The 22,341-nt window shown below is 37.3% G+C and overlaps 1 protein-coding gene across 1 annotated transcript in view; it reads right to left on the bottom strand.

The window, feature by feature from the left end:
- The window catches only part of REV1 (REV1 DNA directed polymerase), a 390,819-nt gene that overhangs the window by 44,202 nt on the left and 324,276 nt on the right, over positions 1-22,341 (bottom strand). The window contains 5 exon segments of the mRNA XM_053707683.1: positions 2,748-2,965; positions 3,415-3,529; positions 6,459-6,502; positions 6,505-6,646; positions 6,648-6,683. Coding sequence (XP_053563658.1) covers positions 2,748-2,965; positions 3,415-3,529; positions 6,459-6,502; positions 6,505-6,646; positions 6,648-6,683 — 555 coding nt within the window.

Below are 22,341 nucleotides of genomic sequence, written 5' to 3'. Positions count from 1 at the left end.
AGGTAGTATAATATTTGTTACGCTTGTGATGTTCCCTAGTACCTTTACGGAATATTTCTGCTTTTTGCTCAGCCCTGTTCTTCTTATGCAAGACGTCCGCTTCTTAAAAGCTTGTTCCATAATGGTAGCATTATCTACAACTTTGTTAAGGGTTAAATATTTCTCAGTGAGGAGTCTCTTGATCGTAGCTTCACTGTTTAACCCCATCACAAGCTGGTCTCTGAAAGGTGTGAGTAAATACAAATAGACAGGTGCTTGATAACTTCCTGAGAGCTGTGATAAAGGATGAAATGGATTCTCTGGGTTCTTGATGTCTCTTGTAAAATTTTAATCTTTCAGCGATCTCAAAGTAGCTAATGGTTTTGCTTGCATTTTGTTTTGGGATGCAGATCATCTCTGAATGTGTCATACACCTTAGCTCCATTTGCTGTAAAGAACACTACAATCTGAAGAAATGTCATTAGCAGACATATACTGCTCAAAATGTTCCACCCAAGAGCTCAGAGTCTGTATCAAAATCATGCAGGGTGCCTATAAGTGTTATCATGTAGATCCAGCAGCCTTGTTGCCACTGTAGTGTCCGGTCTAATATGCATATGCAGCAGCAGGTTACAAGAGGTGTCTGTTATTTGCTATAATTCACAATCACAGGGCACCAGTTTTACCAACGAGTTGTTGTCTGTGTCATAAGTATAACATCCATAGTCTTTTAACTGTAACTGACCGCCACTGTCCTGTCAGCTCTCTGCTGTGCAAAAAGTTTATCTGAAGTCTGTTATGGCGGCTTCCTTCTTCTGCTACATACAGCTACACTTATTTTACTTCCTGTTAGCTGTCTTACACCAAACTCCTTCCCACCTGCAACTAGGAAGTCCCTGCTACAACTCCTTCCCACTGACAACCAGCACAACACCTTCAAAATGTCCACAATATAAAGTAACATTTAAATTGATCATGTTTGGGGCTGTATGTAGAGCATCACTGGACTGAAAAACACAGGATAGAGCAGGGGGAAAAGAGTACAGGAAATTACTTCCACCAGTATCTTCTCAGAATTCTTCTACCTACCACAAAAGTCAGTATATACTCATGTAGTCCTAAATATGTAACTACATAAGGCAATATATTTAGATTACTTTCCAGGTTAATTTTTCTAATCTATCTAGTTATCTACACATTGACAGAATACTAACTACAAGGTGGATAACACACGGCAACTGCCGTCAAGATACAAACTACTCTGACCTGTACTTGAGAATAATCATTTAGAAATGGTAGGATTAATTAGTATCCTGATATAAACAAATACAATGTTATATTAGCACAAGTTAATGGTAATAACCGACAAACTCAGTATCTGGTTACAATATAACATAGGTAATTGTAACAGCACACAGTGCAGCGAGACAGCACTAAAGCAGTTAAATATAAAGAGTTTGGTTTATTTATGCTACCGGGGTTCTGCAAAATTGCAAACAAACATATCAATTATATTTGCAGTATTTATGATCTTTTTTTGTAACTATGCAGATACTCAAAGGTTTACAATAAGAACAATCACTATACATACATTGTGATTGTGCAAAGTCAATATAGAAAACCGTTGAGTCTTACCAGGAAGACCTGGCTCACGATATTACTTTCAAACCACTTTTAGTGAAATTGTAGATATACTATCCAATTAGCAACTAGAAATTATAGTACACTAAGTAACTGAAATATATTAGGAGCGGTGAACAGTAACTCCAATCGACATTTAGGGTATTTTGTGCATAAAAAGGATAAGATACAATAACATTAAAAAAGGAATTATACTTTGTTTCATTTTTTGTGCTTTTATTATAAATGCATAATACATTGTATAACAACTCAATAGTGTATCTATTATTCCTTATATTTATACTGCAATTAGTAACCATCCGAACATTTGAACACTGTTGAAAATCCCTGCAACACCTATAATTCTTGGTCGTACCTTTATAAGGACAGAGTATTTATAATCACTCCTACCTATTCTATACCTATTAATCCTATCCCTATAAACTGAAGAGTTAGGATCTATGTCTTCATATAGCAGTATATAGTTACCTACAAAACATCAGCAGTGCAAATAATATACTGATAGTGCATCCTTGAATCCTAACTGTGTTATTACAGTCACACACCACTATATATTTTTTAAATTTAAAAAAGCATTAAAAGTTATGTTTAAATCAATTCTAAGACCACTACCCCTAGCCATTTGATGTGTCAATTATAGGGGGAGACGGAAGTGCTATTAAAGTGCATTCTTTGTCCAGTCAAATTTCTCTTTTTGACTAAATTGTAGTAATACTTTATATGCACCAGAATTCCAGCCTGAAGTTACTTTACACATAATTATTATATACAGGCATCCCCACATTATTCGTGTAGTGCTATTGCAAACCCTTGGTAACATAAATACAAATTATAACTGTGTAACTTGAGAAAACATATTATACACACATTTTTATTGTAATAATATTATATAATAAAGTTTTTGACATTACTGTTTTAGGCTATTTATAAAAGTGTGCAACCACAATTAAGTATAAATTATATCAATAGAAACTTATAATCAACAGTTTCTTTTTGTTTCTAGACTAAAAAAATAAAAATTTGTTGTAATTTCTAATATATTTGAGGCAAGAGTGCGGCTATAGAGTCTCTGTCTTTTATAATAGTAGTCATTTCTTGTATAAAGGGTATTACCCTTTACTCTTTACCTGAGTGTGTCCATGAGGTATGGCTTCGGGTTTTGCTGGACCATCTTTTTGTTTTTGAGGACTTTCAGTAATCCCATAGTTCTTAGATGGACTACTAAAGAGTTTGTTTTTCATAGGGCTTTGGATCTTTTTTGTAGGGCTAAGATGATTTTTCTTTCTGCTCTTTTTCTTTGATTTCACTGCTGGTTTCCTCAATTGTAACAAAGGATTTCTTGAAACTGGAGCAAAACAAAACAAAACGCCAAAGAGCATTAGTCTACTAAACTAGAGTATTGTGACAATGATTTACGTTTACAGTTATACTAGCTGTCTGAGTTTTCTGTTTTCTACTGTGATAGGAATTTACAGTTTGAAGTTTATTTATATAGAAGTATTTATTTTGTTTTGTTCAGAGAATTTCTATAATTTGATCAGTGACCCTTAAAATATTGTACACCCCTGATCAAAACCTCATTGTTTCTGTTAATAATGTAATGTATCTAATGTGACAGTAAGTTCTGTTTAAATTGTGACTGAATTGTAATTTCTGTAAATAATTTTGCCTATCTACTGACCCAGTGAAAATACTATATACTGTAAACCACCAGCGGACAAAATTAATCATTATGTGCATTATAGACTCCATTGACAGGAGCATTGCCAGGCAATTCTCTACCATAGGACTCACTGAAAGGTGGATTTAGATTAATGCCATTCTCAGGTTGTTTATTCTTTTGACCATATGCAGCTCTCAATTCATCCTGTAAATCAGCAGGAAGTGCCGCAAATACTTCTGGATCAACCTAATATAAAAGAAAAAAAAAATAACAACAGATAATCTCTTTCAATATCTCTTTCTTTTTTAATTAAAGAAATAGCATTTGAACCCAAGATTCCATACTGCTTACTATATATATATATATATAATATATATATATATATATATATATATATATATATATATACTCTAAGAACTGGGGACATTTGGTAAAGATGCCAGTTGGGCATCGAAAAACATCATGCTTTCTCCCTCTTTTTAACGTTTTGATAAATAAAAGTTATTTTTTCTATGGAAATCCAGAGAGTGCAGTCTTTTACTGGAATCACAGACTTTGCACCCTGGCTGCTGCTATTTGAGTTAGATACTGGGAGTACACACACATATATATATATATATATATATATATATATATATATATATATTTTATATATATACACACACACACATATATATATATATATATATATATATCTGTATAAACTATAGACTGTATACTAACAGATAGATGAAACTGAAGCAGGCAGAAATAACATAAAATACAAATAAATGCTTTGCAGAACCTTCAACAGTGAAGGAAAATGTATTAATTAATAGGTTAATGAAAAAAATTTTCTTACGTACTTTTGTAAATTGCTACATAGCATGAAGCTAAGATTCCTTATTTCTGAGTCTGATTATTTTTCTAGACCTGTCTCTGGACACAAAGAAACTGGTAGGTTTTAGCCAACCATAAAGATGCCAATACCATAGTGGAGAGCTGTAAAACTTTATTTTATAGCTTATAAGTAGGTCCAGGCTTTTAGGTTTGGTTTTCTTTTATGTCTATGTTCTTTTATGTTTTAGGGTTTAGGGAAATAATTATTAATATTTTTTTGGTCCAAGCAAGACCTTAATTGTAGGTGTAGATCTAAAAAATCCTAATTTGTGTTTTAAATCTACAAAATGCCAATTATGGGCCAGATTGTGGATCACTAAATATCGCTTTCGCAAAAGTTAACAGCAATTACAAGTTGACAGCAATGCTGGGAAGCTTTGCGATCTCTAGAGCTCTCTTCCATAGGTTCCAAAGGGAGCCTCGTTCTCATGCTGCAGCAAAGGAGGTAAGTAGTGCAGCGATGGCAGCAAATGTTAAATATATATGTATATGATTATATACATACAGTATATATTGATGTGTTAATATTTATATACTGTATATACACATATTAACACACATATATATATATATATATTTACAGGGAACACACAGTTCCCATAGACCGCAATGTAAAGCACACCCGCTGCTTTCAACCCCTTAAAACTGCCTAGTGAAGTTTTTTTTTTGTTTTTTTAAAAAGCTACATTTTTTAAAAAATAAAAAACAATAATACCCTCTATTTTGAGGGCATTTAGGGCACTTTTAGAAAATGAACCAGAGATCTGATCTCTTGCGGTAGCAATAACCAGCCACTTGTAATGCCTGGTTATTTATCTTGCTGCAAAAGGGCAAGTTTGCAGGATGAATTAGCACTCCACTTGTTATCTAGCCCTATATGTTTCCAGTTTGGCCCTTAGCTGTGAAAGCTCCATCCTTTACGTATTTGTAGTAAGTGTAGGAAAGATCAAGTTCTCTAGGGATAGGTCTAAGAAAGATTGCCTTTGATCTTTTATCTCATGCGATGTGGAGCACAGTTTTTACACCTTCAAGTGGATTTTAACTGAAAACAGAAGAAGGATAACTCCTAAAAATGTTAAGGGTCATGCAAAGCCTGTGAAACGATTGGTTTGAGGTTTGAAATGGCGAAGCAAGTGCCTCTTCTTAATCAGTGGCTTAATGTAGGTTGAGGCATCAGGCCATCACCAACTGGATAAAAAGTCTAACAGGCTATATACATAAAATATTTACCTTGTTATTTTATATTATATTTACAGGATATTCTTCTGCATTATCTGCAGATACAGAAACTGGCTCTTGGGGGATGTGCATTTGATAGTTTTGTTAGAAGGTAGATGCTCACGGTATTTGGCTCTTTTCAGAGGCAGATTTCTTGTGAAAGTGCACCACTCTAATATATGGATTTGCACAGATCTTTGTGTGCACTTTCACAAGCTAACGAGACTGCCAAATGCAAATCCCTACTTGTAACATACCAAACATGACAGATACAATTACATGATGAGAGTACCCAAGCATAAAAAGAAGTAAATGTGCCAAAGCATATATTAGCCTGATAACAATAAGAGGTAATGACAAAACCAGAAAGCCTATAAAAAGGTATACATACATGAACATTGCTTTGCATGCTATTTTCACATCTGCGATTAGTAGCTGTCCTAGAAAGAAATGAGCTCACAGAATGGCAATGAGCTACCGTGTTTGACTGCATCCCATAATGTAACAAAAGCTTTGCCTCGCTAGTTTGTTGATACAGAGAAATTATTTTAACCAATGTGTGCAAAACAATGGTGCTTCTGCTATAATTGCCTGGATTTAAAGACAGTTATGTGCAAAACCTCCTACTAAGGAAAAGGATATAGGGAGAGGCTTTCAGGTAGTTCTAAGGGAAGTTTATATACTCCAATAAGTAAAAACCATATCCAACCTTGTGATTGGGAGGGAAGATCAATAGATATAGGAGAGACAGAAAAAGACAACACATGCAAACTAGCCACTGGTATGGGAGAGGAGAAATGTTTAAGGTGTTAAACTTTAACTGAGGACCCACTACATCTTCTATCACCTTTAAAGAGATACACTTGTGTGCAGTAGCACTCATTCATACAGGTGAAGTTAAACCAAAGTTGCAGAATACTGTGTTTAGAACAATTAATACCATTTAAACTGATGCTAATTCATAAAGACTTATTATGAAAAAAAATACAGTTCTACGGGATATATACACTAGAGAGTGATTTAAGTAAATGCAAATAATAATATGATTATTGACACTGAGGTATTATATTTTCCTCACCTGTGAAAAAGCTGGAAGTGCTATGACATTAATACCCATTTCTCTCCCTGTTCTGATAGAGGTGGTATTTGTAAAAGGACAGTTGTCACTGGATGATTTTGTGCTTTGCTTCTTAATGATTCATTTTTTCTCTTGGTAGAGGAATTCTCTCGTTGGATGGCAAATGTCTGTTCCACTTGTTCCCTAATGGTCAGGAGGAAGAGCTTCTAAGACAGATGGATCAACCTGAAAACATGACTTATGCACATTAAACAAAAAACTAAATTTATAATAACCTAAAATTATTTTTTTTCATGATGGTGAGAATCCACAAGTCATGGGATGTGGGAACTCACCCTCCCCCCAACCCCTAGGATGAGGAGTTTAAAAGATACCCAAACCCACTAGAGGTTTAAATTCGTTAAGAAAAAGCAAGGACAACCCTTAATTGTCACACAATATAATTCCAACCTTTAAAGCAGTTAATAGGAATTATAAAGAAAACACTGGCACATCTTGCCTCAGAGATCCCGTATTAAAAAAGTGCTGGCCCCCCAACCTAGGAATAGTGTATAGGAGGGCGCCAACCCTGAAACAAAAACTAGCACCTAGTAAGGTATTCATGACAAAGAAGCACATTAAATGCAATAGGAATGGGCCTAAAAGTCAGGATCACACGAATGGGAGGATTAGTAACAACATTGGGACTTATAGATGTGGACATAGACGGTGCCACTATGTGTAAGTTCATCACACATGAAGAAAATCCATAAGATCACATGCAACAGGGGAAGACACCAACAGATCAGAGAACATCTGACATGTAACTCTGGTTATGTAATCTATTGCACTCACTTGTGCATGTGGTGGTCCAGTACATTGGACGCACCTCTAGGAAGATACGCCTAAGGTGGGGGGAACACAAACGGAAATATAATCAAACATTCATCTAAACATAGTGTGTCAAGGCACTATTGCATTAAAAGTAGGACAGGCAAATGCCAATTCAGTAATACACCTTTGGAGAGTATTCCCAATAGTCATCATTATAATAGATTCACACGTCTGAGACAAAGGGAAACATACTGGATTTTTAAATTCCAAACACTCTTCCCCACAGGGCTAAATTAAGTTATAGATTCTATGGCTTTTGTTTAGCATTATGGTAGACGGTCAGTCTACATTTATCCCACTAGAGACTGAAATAGTGTAGTCACCCTCCAGTTAGTTCTGCCACCCCTTTTTAGGGGGATCGCCCTATATAGGGGTATATCTTAGTAGACTTATGAGCCCTATGACCACAGACTGGACACCTGAGATATTTGGTTTATCCTCGTGTTCAGATCGGAATAAATGTATCATACTAATATGCCTCATGACCCATAGACTGGACACTTGAGATATAGGGTTTATCTCGTGATCTGATAAATGTATCATATCAACATACTTTACACTTACCAGTGTTTATGTTTGAAAGACCAAGCAATAGGTTCCTAATGGTACACTATATTCATATACTAATCATCACTTTTATTCACACATTTCTATTTTTTGATAGAACATAATTACCTTCATATGTATGATTTAATTACATTAGCACACCCCACTTAGGGTTCTTATATCACATAGATTCTATTCTTTTTTTAGGCTTTTTATTAATTATATGGTGGCTATACATATATGAGTACGAGGTTCACCTATCACTTATACTTTAATTTCACTTATACTTTAATTTTACCCCCACTTTGTATCCATCCATGTTTTGGATGCACTAAAATGAGCAAATTATTGCGTTATGTATTCACAACATACATCACTTTTTACATTTTATCATGTAGTGGATGTATTTAAATGAGCAAATATATTGCGCTATTCATTGACACCATCACCGTTTAAATAATATTGATCAATAGATTGTTTATCTTTATTATATTTTTACCTATCCATATCCATTCATAGATCTAATAACATCACTTTGTAGAGCGATCGCTCTTTCCGATACCGATATTAACGGTGCCCTGACCAATAGGGCACTTTGTTACATTCCCTGCTGACCAATAGTGATCCCGCTCCAATATAACATCCGGCAGTAGAACCAATGGGATACACTGTTTACAAACACTACGGAGCAACCAATATAATTTTCTCGATGGGCGTCTATTGTAGTGCACTACTGATGACAGCAAAGTAGGGGCACGCCCCGATATTAGCCTTTCCATTGGACGCTCCACTTACTAGTAACAAATGACAAGCAGTTTTGATTGACGGCTACATAGACGAATCCTAAGCAAGCAGCACAGGTCCTATTAATACACGATGACTGACGTCTAGGACATCCAATTAGAACACAGAATTGACGAACAATCGTAACCATCAAATGTTGGCCACAAAAAATACTATGCCACTGCGAAATATTTATATACATATACACACAATTTAAGAAGCAGTAAGGGTCATCTTTATATATTATAAGTAACTACATATCCTTATCTAAGTATTTATATGATTATATCATCACAGGGGTGGATCCCATTTGAATGAGGGATACTGATTGGTCTGTGTCATGCCAATTGGTTGGGGGTGGGGTGTGGGGTGTTGTTTAGTAGCATAGCCCTATATAAGGAGTAAAAATTTGTTTAGAAACATGCCTGAGGAAACATTTTAACTGAGAAACGCGTCGCATGTATTCCTGATGTACCAATTACTTTTTTTAACACTATGATGAGTGGTAAACCTTTTTATATAGTTTTAAATAAATTCATTTTTTTATATAAACCCACTCTCATTGTTATATATGGTACTCGGCCTTGCTATGCTACTTTAGAGTATCTGCACTCTAACACCCACGAACCAGCCAGCTCACCCTGGATCAGCCAGCTGGATTGCTGCTAAAATCCCATCCGTCTCTATAGGTACAAGTGAGTGCCTTCAATAAATGTGAGTACCCTGTGTAATACTGGGCTATTACTGCTATCTGTACCACCATTTACCATGCACCATTGGCACCTCTATCCCTGCTTACACTTTTTAGAGGTTTAAATTCCTCTTACTGTCCCATGTTTTTGACTCCTTGATGAGGATGAAGTTAAAGTGAAGTGCAATATTTGTAAGGCAGCTACGTTGTCTTCTTTGCACTTCTTTCATCTCCTCCTAGTGGTCAGGAGAGGAATTTTCCACATGTAATGGCCCATGGTCTCTCACCACCTGATGAAAGAAATTATACTTATTGGCAGATTAATTTCTTCCCATTTGAGCCAAAATCATATTAGTACTGGTAAATAGATGCCTTCTGATCTTTCATGCATGTATAAATATTGCTTTAGCCTTTTAACCTGATGAAAAATTAGATAATATTTATAGATAATATAGATAATATTTCCATGGTGTTAGCTAGGGAGCCACCACTTCCTGGGCAACAAGGTACAGCTGGTGCTAAAGTAGACCCCAGATTTTTCCGAAAAATTAGATAATAGGAACACAAAGAACCCACAAAGGAACAGGATTTCTGAGCACAGGACAATTTTATTTTAGGGAGTGAAAGAATAACCATTAAAAATCGGTATGACATCTTGCCTAAGTATATTTCTTCCTCCCTATCTGCCTTTTTATGATATAAAGTGTGTATGGGTATATTAAAGTGTGCGCAAGAGGCACCAACTGCTCCAACCCTAAAGTCCCTAACGTTAGGGGGAAAAAAAGACATTGAAAGAGTAAAAATAGAAGAAGCGCTTAAAAAAGCTAAAGGTGCTACAATGAATACAATGTGAGATATATAACTTGCTATGCAAATATGATTTAATCAGACACTCAAACGTAGTACAAATCCTGTAAAGATAGAGTACATTAAATTAAAAGACATTAAAAAATTGGACGTCTCCGATATAATAAACACAAATAAATAAAAAACAAAGAGCAAATGACTACTGTTGCCAATATGATAGAATATGTCTCTGTATCGATCAGATAAAAAAAAACTTGGATCCTCAAAAACGATTAAAAAAGGATCAGTGCCAGGTAAGAATTACCCGTATTACCTTCAAAAGTACTGTCCGTATTGTGTGAAGCCACCTCCGTGAGGCGTATGCGTGTCCCGTGACGTCACTGGATTCGGGAGGCGTCGTCTCTGAATGAGAAATCCTATTGGTCAGGATAACTTGACAGGACGAACTATAGCAGCCGCTATATTGTAAGAAAAGATGTAATATCCCCGCTCTTAGTGCAGAACAGCACCAGGGTTAGAATGTGTCCAGATCTCTCTTTCAGACCTTGTTGTAGCCTACGGGCTTCGATGTACAACTTGGAACCAGCTTGGCTTAGGAACGTATCCTTTCACAATGCGGTCCTAGTGCTCTCCGTGGATTAAAATGAAATAGCTGAAAACCTAGTACTTCAACAAAGTATTAGAGTCCTTATAGGCAAAATATAAAGTACAGGATAGCTGTGGCTTATCATCAACGCGTTTCTCCCTCTTGCAGGGCTTTCTCAAGATGAATTAGCTCCAGTCACAGCTTCCTTTTAAACAGTCCAAATTCATACCTATTGGTCAGGTTGGATCAATCATATATATAGTCATCTATACATATATATATATATGTATAGATGACTACATACTCGCATAAATTTAATATATATAATTAACTCCACTTAGGTAAAACCGCTTATATGCCTACAGGGAAAGTGGCTTTGGTGCAGACCTCGTGCTCTATAGGAGATATATAGATGATATGCTGATGATCTGGAGAGGTTCTGAAATGGAGTTATGAACACCAACGATAAAGGCCTGAAATTCACATTTAATTATAGTCAAGAAAAAGTCACTTTTCTTGACTTAGAAATCATGGTGATAAATAACATAATTGAGACAAAGACACACTTCAAAGATGTAGACTCTAACAGCTTTATACATTCAGACAGCTGTCACCTACAACAATGGAAAAATAACATCCCGGTAGGTCAGGCCTTAAGGATCAGAAAGAACTGTTCTAGATTGTCAGATTTCGAGGGAACAAATTAGGGACCCTAATGGAGAAGTTTTAAAGATAGGGGGATACGATGAGGATTTAGACCACAAGGCTACTAGTAGAGCTAGATCAATAAATATGGCAAACACTTCTTACTTATAAACAAAAAAACACTACAGATGATAAAAGATACTATTGACACTCCTTTTATTACTGATTATAGTAATGAACATGGTACTATAAGAAAAATCCTTAATAAACATTGGCATGTTTTACAATCAGACCCCCTGCGTGCTGTTCTGCACTAAGAGCGGGGATATTACATCTTTTCTACAATAAGCGGCCGCTATAGTTCGTCTGTCTAGTTATCCTGACCAATAGGATTTCTCTTCAGAGACGACCGCCTCCCGATCAGTGACGTCACGGGGACAGACCATACGCCTCACGGAGGTTGGCTTCGACACAAACGGGACGGTACTTTTGAAGGTAATATGGGTAAATCTTACCTGGCACTGATCCTTTTTTTAATCGTTTTTGAGGATCCAAGTTTTTTAATCTGATCGATACAGAGACATATTCTATCATATATTGGCAACAGTAGTCATTTGCTCTTTGTTTTTATTTATTTGTGTTTTTATTATATCTGAGACGTCCGATTTTTAATGTCTTTACATTTATGTACTCTATCTTTACAGGATTTGTACTACGTTTGAGTGTCTGATTAAATCATATTTGCATAGCAAGTTATATATCTCACATTGTAAAAACAAAAGAACACAGAGCGCGACCCCTCTGAACGTAAAACAGTTTAATAAGATACACAGCAATAAAATATGACAAGTGCGGCACAAACGTACATAACATAAAAAAGTGCAGGCATAAAATATCACCACTCGGCAGTAGCACAGCTGGCACAGATGAATGTCCGTTCTCGCTTTATCACACCGGGTCTTTCAACCGGCAGTCTTTCAATTGATTGTTGGGAGCTTGTCTATTTTATTGCTGTGTATCTTATTAAACTGTTTTTAACGTTCAGAGTGGGTCGCGCTCTGTGTTCTTTTGTTTTTACAGTTTGTCCCTTGGGAGCAGGAACACAGTCCATTGTCACCCTTAAACAAGAGCAGCATCCTCAAATTATCCCTTCCTTCCCAGCGTTTACATATCTCTCTTTGGGAAGTATTATTATTTTTTGCTTTGTTTTATTTCTGAAATATCACTAAGTGTTAGGATCTATCTATTGTGCAATACTTGCTGCCTAAAATTTGCCTGTTATACAGGTTATATGCCTGTGAGCTCACTTTAGTGCATTTATTGTTGTATTATCTCTTGTGGGGGTCAGAGAAGCGCAGTCTATATTCGTTCCTGCATATATAGTCTCACATTGTATTCATTGTAGCACCTTTAGCTTTTTTAGCGCTTCTCCTATTTTTTACTCTTTTTATGATATACATCTACTTATTTCTTTCATGTTATTAGCAAGAGTCCATGAGCTAGTGACGTATGGGATATACATTCCTACCAGGAGGGGGCAAAGTTTCCCAAACCTCAAATGCCTATAAATACACACCCCTCACCACACCCACAATTCAGTTTTACAAACTTTGCCTCCCATGGAGGTGGTGAAGTAAGTTTGTGCTAGATTCTACGTTGATATGCGCTTCGCAGCAGGCCTGGAGCCCGTTTTCCTCTCAGAGAGCAGTGAATGTCAGAGGGATGTGAAGAGAGTATTGCCTATTTGAATACAATGGTCTTCCTCTACGGGATCTATTTCATAGGTTTTCTGTTATCAGTCGTAGAGATTCATCTCTTACCTCCCTTTTTTAGATCGACGATATACTCTTATATACCATTACCTCTACTGATTCTCGTTTCAGTACTGGTTTGGCTTGTCTACTATATGTAGATGAGTGTCTTAGGGTAAGTAAGTCTTATTTTATTATGACACTCTAAGCTATGGTTGGGCACTTTATATTAAAGTTCTAAATATATGTGTTTAAACCTTTATTTGCCATGATTCAGGATAATCAGTATTCCTTATTTTTCAGACAGTCAGTTTCATTATTTGGCATAATGCATATGAAATATTTTTTTTTCTTACCTTAAAGAATTTTTTTCAATTGACTTTTTTCCCTGTGGGCTGTTAGGCTCGCGGGGGCTGAAAATGCTTCAATTTATTGCGTCATTCTTGGCGCAGACTTTTTTGCGCAAAAATTTTGTCATTTCCGACGTCCTAATTGACGCCGGAAGTTTGTGCATGGGTTGCGTCAATTTTGACGTTCAGGAGTACGTTTTGTTTTTTTTGCGCCAAAATTGTGGGCGTCGTTTTTTTCCCGGCGTCACAGGATGTGGCGTCATACTTGGCGCCAAAAAATATGGGCGTTGTATTTGGCGCCAATAATGTGGGCGTCATTCTCCACCTTTTTTTCACATTATTTCAGTCTCATTTTTCATTGCTTCTGGTTGCTAGAGGCTTGTTCATTTGGCATTTTTTCCCATTCCTGAAACTGTCATTTAAGGAATTTTGATAATTTTGCTTTATATGTTGTTTTTTCTATTACATATTGCAAGATGTCTCAACATGACCCCTGGATCAGAATCTACTTCTGGAAAGACTGCTGCCTGATGCTGGTTCTACCAAAGTTAAGTGCATCTGTTGTAAACTTTGGTAACTGTTCCTCCGCTGTGGTTTGTGATAACTGTCATGATAAACTTCTAATGCAGATTGTGTTTCCATATGTAAGTAATCCATTACCTGTTGTTGTTCCCATCAACATCTAATGTTCAGGATGTCCCTGTTAATGTAAAAGAATTTGTTTTCTAAATCTTTTAGAAGGCTCTGTCTGTTATTCCTCCTTCCAGTAAGCGTAAAAGGTCTTTTAAAACTTCTCATATTTCAGATGAATTTTTAAGTGACCATCATCATTCTGACATATCGTTTTCTGATGAGGATCTATCTGGTTCAGAGGATTCTGCCTCAGATATTGACACTGATAAATCTTCATATTTATTTAAGATGGAGTTTATTCTTTCTTTACTTAAAGAAGTGTTAATTGCATTAGATATGGAGGAGTCTAGTCCTCTTGATACTAAATCTACTAAGCGTTTAAATTTGGTTTTCAAACCTCATGTAGTTATTCCTGAAGTTTTTCCAGTTCCTGATGCAATTTCAGAAGTAATTTCTAGGGGAATGGAATAGTCTGGGTACTTCATTTACTCCTTCTCAAAAGGGTTTAAGAAATTGTACCCTGTGCCATCTGATAGATTAGAATTTTGGATAAAATCCCTAAAGTTAATTGGGCTATTTCTACTCTTGCTAAACATACTACTATTCCTACGGCGGATAGTACTATCCTTTAAGGATCCTTTAGACAGGAAGATTGAATCCTTTCTAAGAGAACTTATTTATGTTCAGGTAATCTTCTTAGACCTGCTATTTCTTTGGCTGATGTTTGCTGCAGCTTCAACTTTCTGTTGGAGGCTTTAGAGCAACAAGTTTCAGACCATAATGCTTATAGCATTGTTAAACTTCTTCAACATGCTAATAACTTTAAGTCTTTAGCTATTTTAGCTAGAAGAGCTTTATGGCTTAAATCTTGGAATGCAGATATGACTTCTAAGTCAACTTTGCTTTTCTCTTTCTTTCCAAGGTAATAAATTATTTGGTTCACAGTTGGATTCTATTATTTCAACTGTTACTGGGGGGAAAGGGAACCTTGTTTGCCTCAGGGACAAAAAATCTAAAGGTAAATACAGGGCTGCTAATCGTTTTTCGTTCCTTTCGTCAGAATAAAGAACAGAAGCCTGACCCTTCCCCTAAAGGAACGGTTTCTGTTTGGAAACCTTCTCCAGTCTGGAATAAATCCAAGCCTTTTAGAAAGTCAAAACCAGCTCCCAAATCCGCTTGAAGGTGCGGCCCTCATTCCAGCCAGCTGGTAGGGGGCAGGTTACGATTTTTCAAAGATATTTGGATCAATTCAATTCACATCTTTGGATTCAGAACAATTGTTTTTCAAGGATACAGAATAGGTTTCAAGATAAGACCTCCTGTGAGAAGATTTTTTCTCTCTCGCATTCCAGTAAACCCAGTGAAGGCTCAGGCATTTCTGAAATTGTGTTCAGATCTAGAGTTGGCTGGGTAATTGTACCAGTTCCAGTTCTGGAACGGGGTCTGGGGTTTTACTCACAATCTATTCATTGTACCAAAGAAGGAGAATTCCTTCAACCAGTTCTGATCTAAAAATATGACTCGTTATGTAAAGATACCAACATTCAAAATGGTGACTATAAGGACTATTCTGACCTTTGTTCAGCAAGGGGCATTATATGTCCACAATAGATTTACAGGATGCATATCTTCATATTCCAATTCATCCAGATCACATATCAGTTTCTGAGATTCTCTTTTCTAGACAAGCATTACCAGTTTGTTGCCCTTCCGTTTGGCCTAGCAACAGCTCCAAGGATCTTTTCAAAGGTTCTTGGTGCCCTTCTCTCTGAAATCAGAGAACAGGGTATTGCGGTATTTCCTTATTTGGACGATATCTTGGTACTTGCTCAGTTTTTACATTCTGCAGAATCTCATACGAATCAACTTGTGTTGTTTCTTCAAAAACATGGTTGGAGGATCAATTTACCAAAGAGTTCTTTGATTCCTCAAACAAAGGTAAACCTTTTTGGGGCTTTCAAATAGATTCAGTGTCCATGACTTTGTCATCTAACAGAAAAGAGACGTCCTGAAGTTGGTTTCAGCTTGTCGAAACCTTCAGTCTCAGTCATTCCCTTCGGTAGCTTTTTGCATGGAAATTCTAGGTCTCATGATTGCTGCATCGGACCAGATTCCTTTGCTCGTTTTCCACATGAGACCTCTTCAGCTTTGTATGCTGAACCAGTGGTGCAGGGATTATACAAGGATATCACAAATAATATCCTTAAATCCCAATGTTCGAATCTTCTCTGACTTGGTGGTTGGATCACCATTGTTTAATTCAAGGGGCCTCTTTTGTTTGTCCAACCTGGACTGTGATCTCAACAGATGCGAGTCTTTCAGGTTGGGGGAGCTGTATGGGGATCTCTGACAGCGCAGGGGGGTTTGGGAATCTCAGAGGCGAGATTACCAATCAAACATTTGGAACTCCGTGCGATTTTCAGAGCTCTCCAGTTCTGGCCTCTTCGAAGAAGAGAGAATCATTTATTTGTTTTCAGACGGACAATGTCACAGCCGTGGCGTATGTCAATCATCAAGGTGGGACTCACAGTCCACAAGCTATGAAAGAAGTATCTCGGATACTTGTATGGGCGGAATCCAGCTCCTTCCTAATTTCTGCGGTTCACATCCCAGGTGTAGACAATTGGAAGCGGGATTATCTCAGTCGCCAGACTATACATCCGGCGAATTGGTCTCTTCACCCAGAGGTATTTCTTCAGATTGTTCAAATCTGGGGACTTCCAGAAATAGATCTTGAATGCCTCTCATCTAAACAAGAAACTTCCCAGGTATCTGTCCAGATCCAGGGATCCTCAGGTACGGAAAGCAGTGGACGCGTTGTCGCTTCCTTGAATTATCATCTGCCTATATCTTTCCGCCTCTAGTTCTTCTTCCAAGAGTGATTTCCAAAATTCTAATGGAAACGTTCGTTTGTACTGCTGGTGGCTCCAGCATGGCCCTCAACAGGTTTTTGGTATGCGGATCTCATTCGGATGGCCAGTTGCCAAACTTGGGACACTTCCATTAAGACCAGACCTTCTATCTCAAGGCCCATTTTCCATCAGATCTCAAATCATTAAATTTGAAGGTATGGAAATTGAACGCTTGATTTCTTAGTCATAGAGGTTTCTCTGACTTCTGTAATTAATACTATGGTTACAGGCTCGAAAATCTGTGTCTAGGAAGATTTATTATCGAGTCTGGAAGACTTACATTTCTTGGTGTTCTCATAAGTTCTCCTGGCATTCTTTAGAATTCCTAGAATTTTACAGTTTCTTCAGGATGTTTGGATAAAGGTTTATCTGCAAGTTCTTTGAAAGGACAAATCTCTGCTCTTTCTGTTCTTTTTCACAGAAAGATTGCTAATCTTCCTGATATTCATTGTTTTGTACAGGCTTTGGTTCGTATCAAGCCTGTCATTAAGTCAATCTTTCCTTCTTGGAGTCTTAATTTGGTTCTGAGGGCTTTACAGGCTCCTCCGTTTGAACCTATGCATTCTCTGGATATTAAATTACTTTCTTGGAAAGTTTTGTTCCTTTTGGCCATCTCTTCTGCTAGAAGAGTTTCTGAGTTATCTGCTCTTTCTTGTGAATCTCCTTTTCTGATTTTTCATCAGGATAAGGCGGTGTTGCGGACTTCATTTAAATTTTTACCTAAGGTTGTGAATTCTAACAACATTAGTAGAGAAATTGTTGTCCCTTCATTGTGCCCTGATCCTAAGAATTCAAAGCAGAGATCTTTACATTCTTTGGATGTAGTAAGAGCTTTGAAATATTATGTTGAAGCTACTAAAGATTTTAGAAAGACTTCTTGTCTATTTGTTATCTTTTCTGGTTCCAGAAAGGTCAGAAAGTTTCTGCCATTTCTTTGGCGTCTTGGTTAAAGTCTTTGATTCATCATGCTTATGTGGAGTCGGGTAAGTCCCCGCCTCAAAGGATTAACGGCTCATTCTACTAGGTCAGTTCTACTTCCTGGGCTTTTAGAGGATGAAGCTTCTGTGATCAGATTTGCAAAGCAGCAACTTGGTCTACTTTACTAAATTCAAACATTTGATGTTTTCTCTTCTTCTGAAGCAGTTTTTGGTAGAAAAAGTACTTCAGGCAGCTGTTTCAGTTTGATTCTTCTGGCATTATGATTTCAGTTTATTTCATTATTTAGATTAAATAACTTTTGATTTGGGTTGTGGATTATTTTTTCAGCGTGAAGTGGCTGTCTTTATTTTATACTGCTATCCCATACTCACTAGCTCATGGACTCTTGCTAATTACATGAAAGAAAGCATAATTTATGTAAGAACTTACCTGATAAATTCATTTCTTTCATATTAGCAAGAGTCCATGAACCCACCCTTTTTATGGTGGTTAGATTTTTTTGTATAAAGCACAATTATTCCAATTCCTTATTTTTGGATGCTTTCGCTTCCTTTCTTATCACCCCACTTCTTGGCTATTCGTTAAACTGAATTGTGGGTTTGGTGAGGGGTGTATTTATAGGCATTTTGAGGTTTGGGAAACATTGCCCCTCCTGGTAGGGAATGTATATCCCATACGTCACTAGCTCATGGACTCTTGCTAATAATAAAAGAAATGAATTTATCAGGTAAGTGTCTTACATAAATTATGTTTTTATGTTTAATCTTAGGCTTAATTATTAGGAAAGAAATTAGATATTGGTACATACTCTGTCTTTAGCTAAATGGTGAAAGAAATCCTGTCAGCTGAGAAACACATTAGAGAGGCTCTTAAATGTTTGTTTAGTCATACAAGTCATGAAAGTAAACTTCTAGGGAAGACCTTTAAGTGCAAGAACAAACTGATAACTTTAGTTTAAAAAAAAAAGGGAGGATTCAGTAACCATATAGTGAAATTTTAGCCTTGGTCAAAAAAACATAAATTTATGTAAGAACTTACCTGATAAATTCATTTCTTTCATATTGGCAAGAGTCCATGAGCTAGTACATATGGGATATACAATCCTACCAGAGGGGCAAAGTTTCCCAAACCTCAAAATGCCTATAAAAACACCCCTCACCACACCCACAATTCAGTTTAACGAATAGCCAAGCAGTGGGGTGATAAAGAAAGGAGTAGAAAGCATCAACAAAGGAAATATGGAAATACATGTGCTTTATACAAAAAAATCATAACCTACCACAAAAAAAGGGTGGGCCTCATGACTCTTGCCAATATGAAAGAAATGAATTTATCAGGTAAGTTCTTACATAAATTATGTTTTCTTTCATGTAATTGGCAAGAGTCCATGAGCTAGTGACATATGGGATATCAATACCCAAGATTTGGATCTCCACTCAAGAGTCACTAGAGAGGGAGGGAATACAATTAAAAACAGCCATATTCCGCTGAAAAAATTAATCCACAACCCAAAAAAATAAGTTTTATTTCATTTTTGAAAGAAAAAAACTTAAAACAAAAGCAGAAGAATCAAACTGAGAACAGCTGCCTGAAGAACTTTTCTACCAAAAACTGCTTCCGATGAAGCAAATACATCAAAACGGTAGAATTTAGTAAATGTATACAAAGAGGACCAAGTCGCCCGCTTTGCAAATCTGATCAACCTGAAGCTTCATTCTTAAAAGCCCACGAAGTGGAGACCGATCTAGTAGAATTGAGCTTGTATTCTCTGAGGCGGGGGCCTGACCCGACTCCAAATAAGCTTGATGAATCAAAAGTTTCAACCAAGAAGCCAAGGAAATAGCATAAGCCGTTCTGACCTTTCCTAGGACTAGAAAATAAAACAAATAGACTGGAAGTCTTCCTGAAATCTTTAGTAGCTGCCACATAATATTTCAAAGCTCTTACCACATCCAAAGAATGTAAGGATCTCTCCAAAGAATTCTTAGGATTTAGGACATAAGGAAGGGACAACAATTTCTCTACTAATGTTGTTAGAATTCACAACCTTAGGTAAAAATTGAAAAGAAGTCCGCAAAACTGCCTTATCCTGATGAAAAATCCGAAAAGGAGACTCGCAAGAAAGAGCAGATTAGCTCAGAAACTCTTCTAGCAGAAGAGATGAGCCAAAAGGAACAACACTTCCAAGAAAGTAGTTTAATGTCCAAAGAATGCATAGGCTCAAATGGAGGAGCCTGTAAAGCCTTCAGAACCAAATTAAGACTCCAAGGAGGAGAAATTGATTTAATGACAGGCTTAATACGAACTAAAGCCTGTACAAAAAAGTGAATATCAGGAAGTATAGCAATCTTTCTGTGAAACAAACAGAAAAGAGCGGAGATTTGACCTTTCAAGGAACTTGCAGACAAACCCTTATCCTAACCATCCTGAAGGAACTGTAAAATTCTAGGAATTCTAAAAGAATGCCAGGAGAATTTATGAGAAGAACACCATGAAATGTAAGTCTTTCCAAACTCTATAATAAATCTTTCTAGAGACAGATTTACGAGCTTGTAAACATAGTATTAATCACTGAGTCAGAGAAACCTCTATGACTTAGAACTAAGCGTTCAATTTCCATACCTTCAAATTTAATGATTTGAGATCCTGATGGAAAAACGGACCTTGAGATAGTAGGTCCGGTCGTAACGGAAGTGGCCAAGGCGGGCAACTGGACATCGAACCAGATCCGCATACCAAAACCTGTGTGGCCATGCTGGAGCCACCAGCAACACAAAAGACTGTTCCATGATTTTGGAGATCACGCTTGGAAGGAGAACTAGAGGCGGGAAGATGTAAGCAGGATGATAACACCAAGGAAGTGTCAATGCATCCACTGCTTCCGCCTGAACATCCCAGGACCTGGACAGGTATCTGGGAAGTTTCTTGTTTAGATGAGAGGCCATGAGATCTATCTCTGGAAGACCCCACATCTGAACAATCTGAGAAAACACATCTGGATGGAGAGACCACTCCCCTGGATGTAAAGTCTGGCGGCTGAGATAAGCCGCCTCCAATTGTCTACACCTGGGATATGCACCGCAGAGATTAGACAGGAGCTGGATTCCACCCAAGCAAGTATCCGAGATACTTCTTTCATAGCTTGGGGACTGTGAGTCCCACCCTGATGATTGACATAACCACAGTTGTGATATTGTCTGTCTGAAAACAAATGAATTGGTTCTCTCTTTAGCAGATGCCAAAACTGAAGAGCCCTGAGAATTGCAACGGAGTTTTCTAAAATATTTATTGGTAATCTCGCCTCTTGAGATTTCAAACCCCTTGTGCTGTCAGAGATCCCAAACAGCTCCCCAACCTGAAAGACTCGCATCTGGTTGAGATTACAGTCCATGTTGGCCGAACACAAGAAGCCCCTTGAACCAAACGATGGTGATCTATCCACCATGTCAGAGAGTGTCGTACATTGGGATTCAAAGGATATTAATTGTGATATATTTGTATAATCCCTGCACCATTGATTCAGCATGCAAAAGCTGTAGAGGTCTCATGTGAAAACAAGCAAAGGGGATCGCGTCCGATGCTGCAGTCATGAGACCTAAAACTTCCATGCACATAGCCACTGAAGGGAATGACTGAGACTGAAGGTGCCGGCATGCTGCGACCAATTTTTAAACGTCTCTTGTCTGTTAGAGACAGAGTCATGGACACTGAATCTATCTGGAAGCCTAAAAAGGGTGACCCTTGTCTGAGGAATCAAGAAACTTTTTGTTAAATTGATCTCCAAACCATGTTTCCGAAGAAACAACACTAGTTGATTCATGTGAGATTCTGCAGTATGTAAAGACTGAGCTAGTACCAAGATATCGTCCAAATAAGGAAACAACCGCAATACCTGTTCTCTGATTACAGATAATAGGGCACCCAGAACCTTTGAAAAGATCCTTGGGAGCTGTTGCTAGGCCAAATGGAAGAGCAACAAATTGGTAATGCTTTTCTAGAAAAAGAGAATCTCAGAAACTGATAGTGTTCTGGATGAATCGGAATATGAAGGTATGCATCCTGCAAGTCGATTGTGGACATATGAATGTCCTTGCTGAACAAAAGGCAGAATAGTCCTTATAGTCACCATCTTGAAAGTTGGTACTCTTACATAACGATTCAACATTTTCAGATCCAGAACTGGTCTGAATAAATTTTCTTTCTTTGGTACAATGAATAGGTTTGAATAAAACCCCAAACCTTGTCCTGAGGAGGACCTGGCATGATTACCCCTGAAGACTCCAGGTCTGAAACACACTTCAGAAAAGCCTGAGCTTTTACTGGATTTACAGGGATGCGTGGAGAGAAAAAATCTTCTCACAGGAGGT

The sequence above is a fragment of the Bombina bombina genome, chromosome 3 (genome assembly GCF_027579735.1).
Source record: "Bombina bombina isolate aBomBom1 chromosome 3, aBomBom1.pri, whole genome shotgun sequence".
Lineage (NCBI taxonomy): Eukaryota > Metazoa > Chordata > Amphibia > Anura > Bombinatoridae > Bombina > Bombina bombina.
This window is presented reverse-complemented; position numbering and strand designations above follow the sequence as displayed.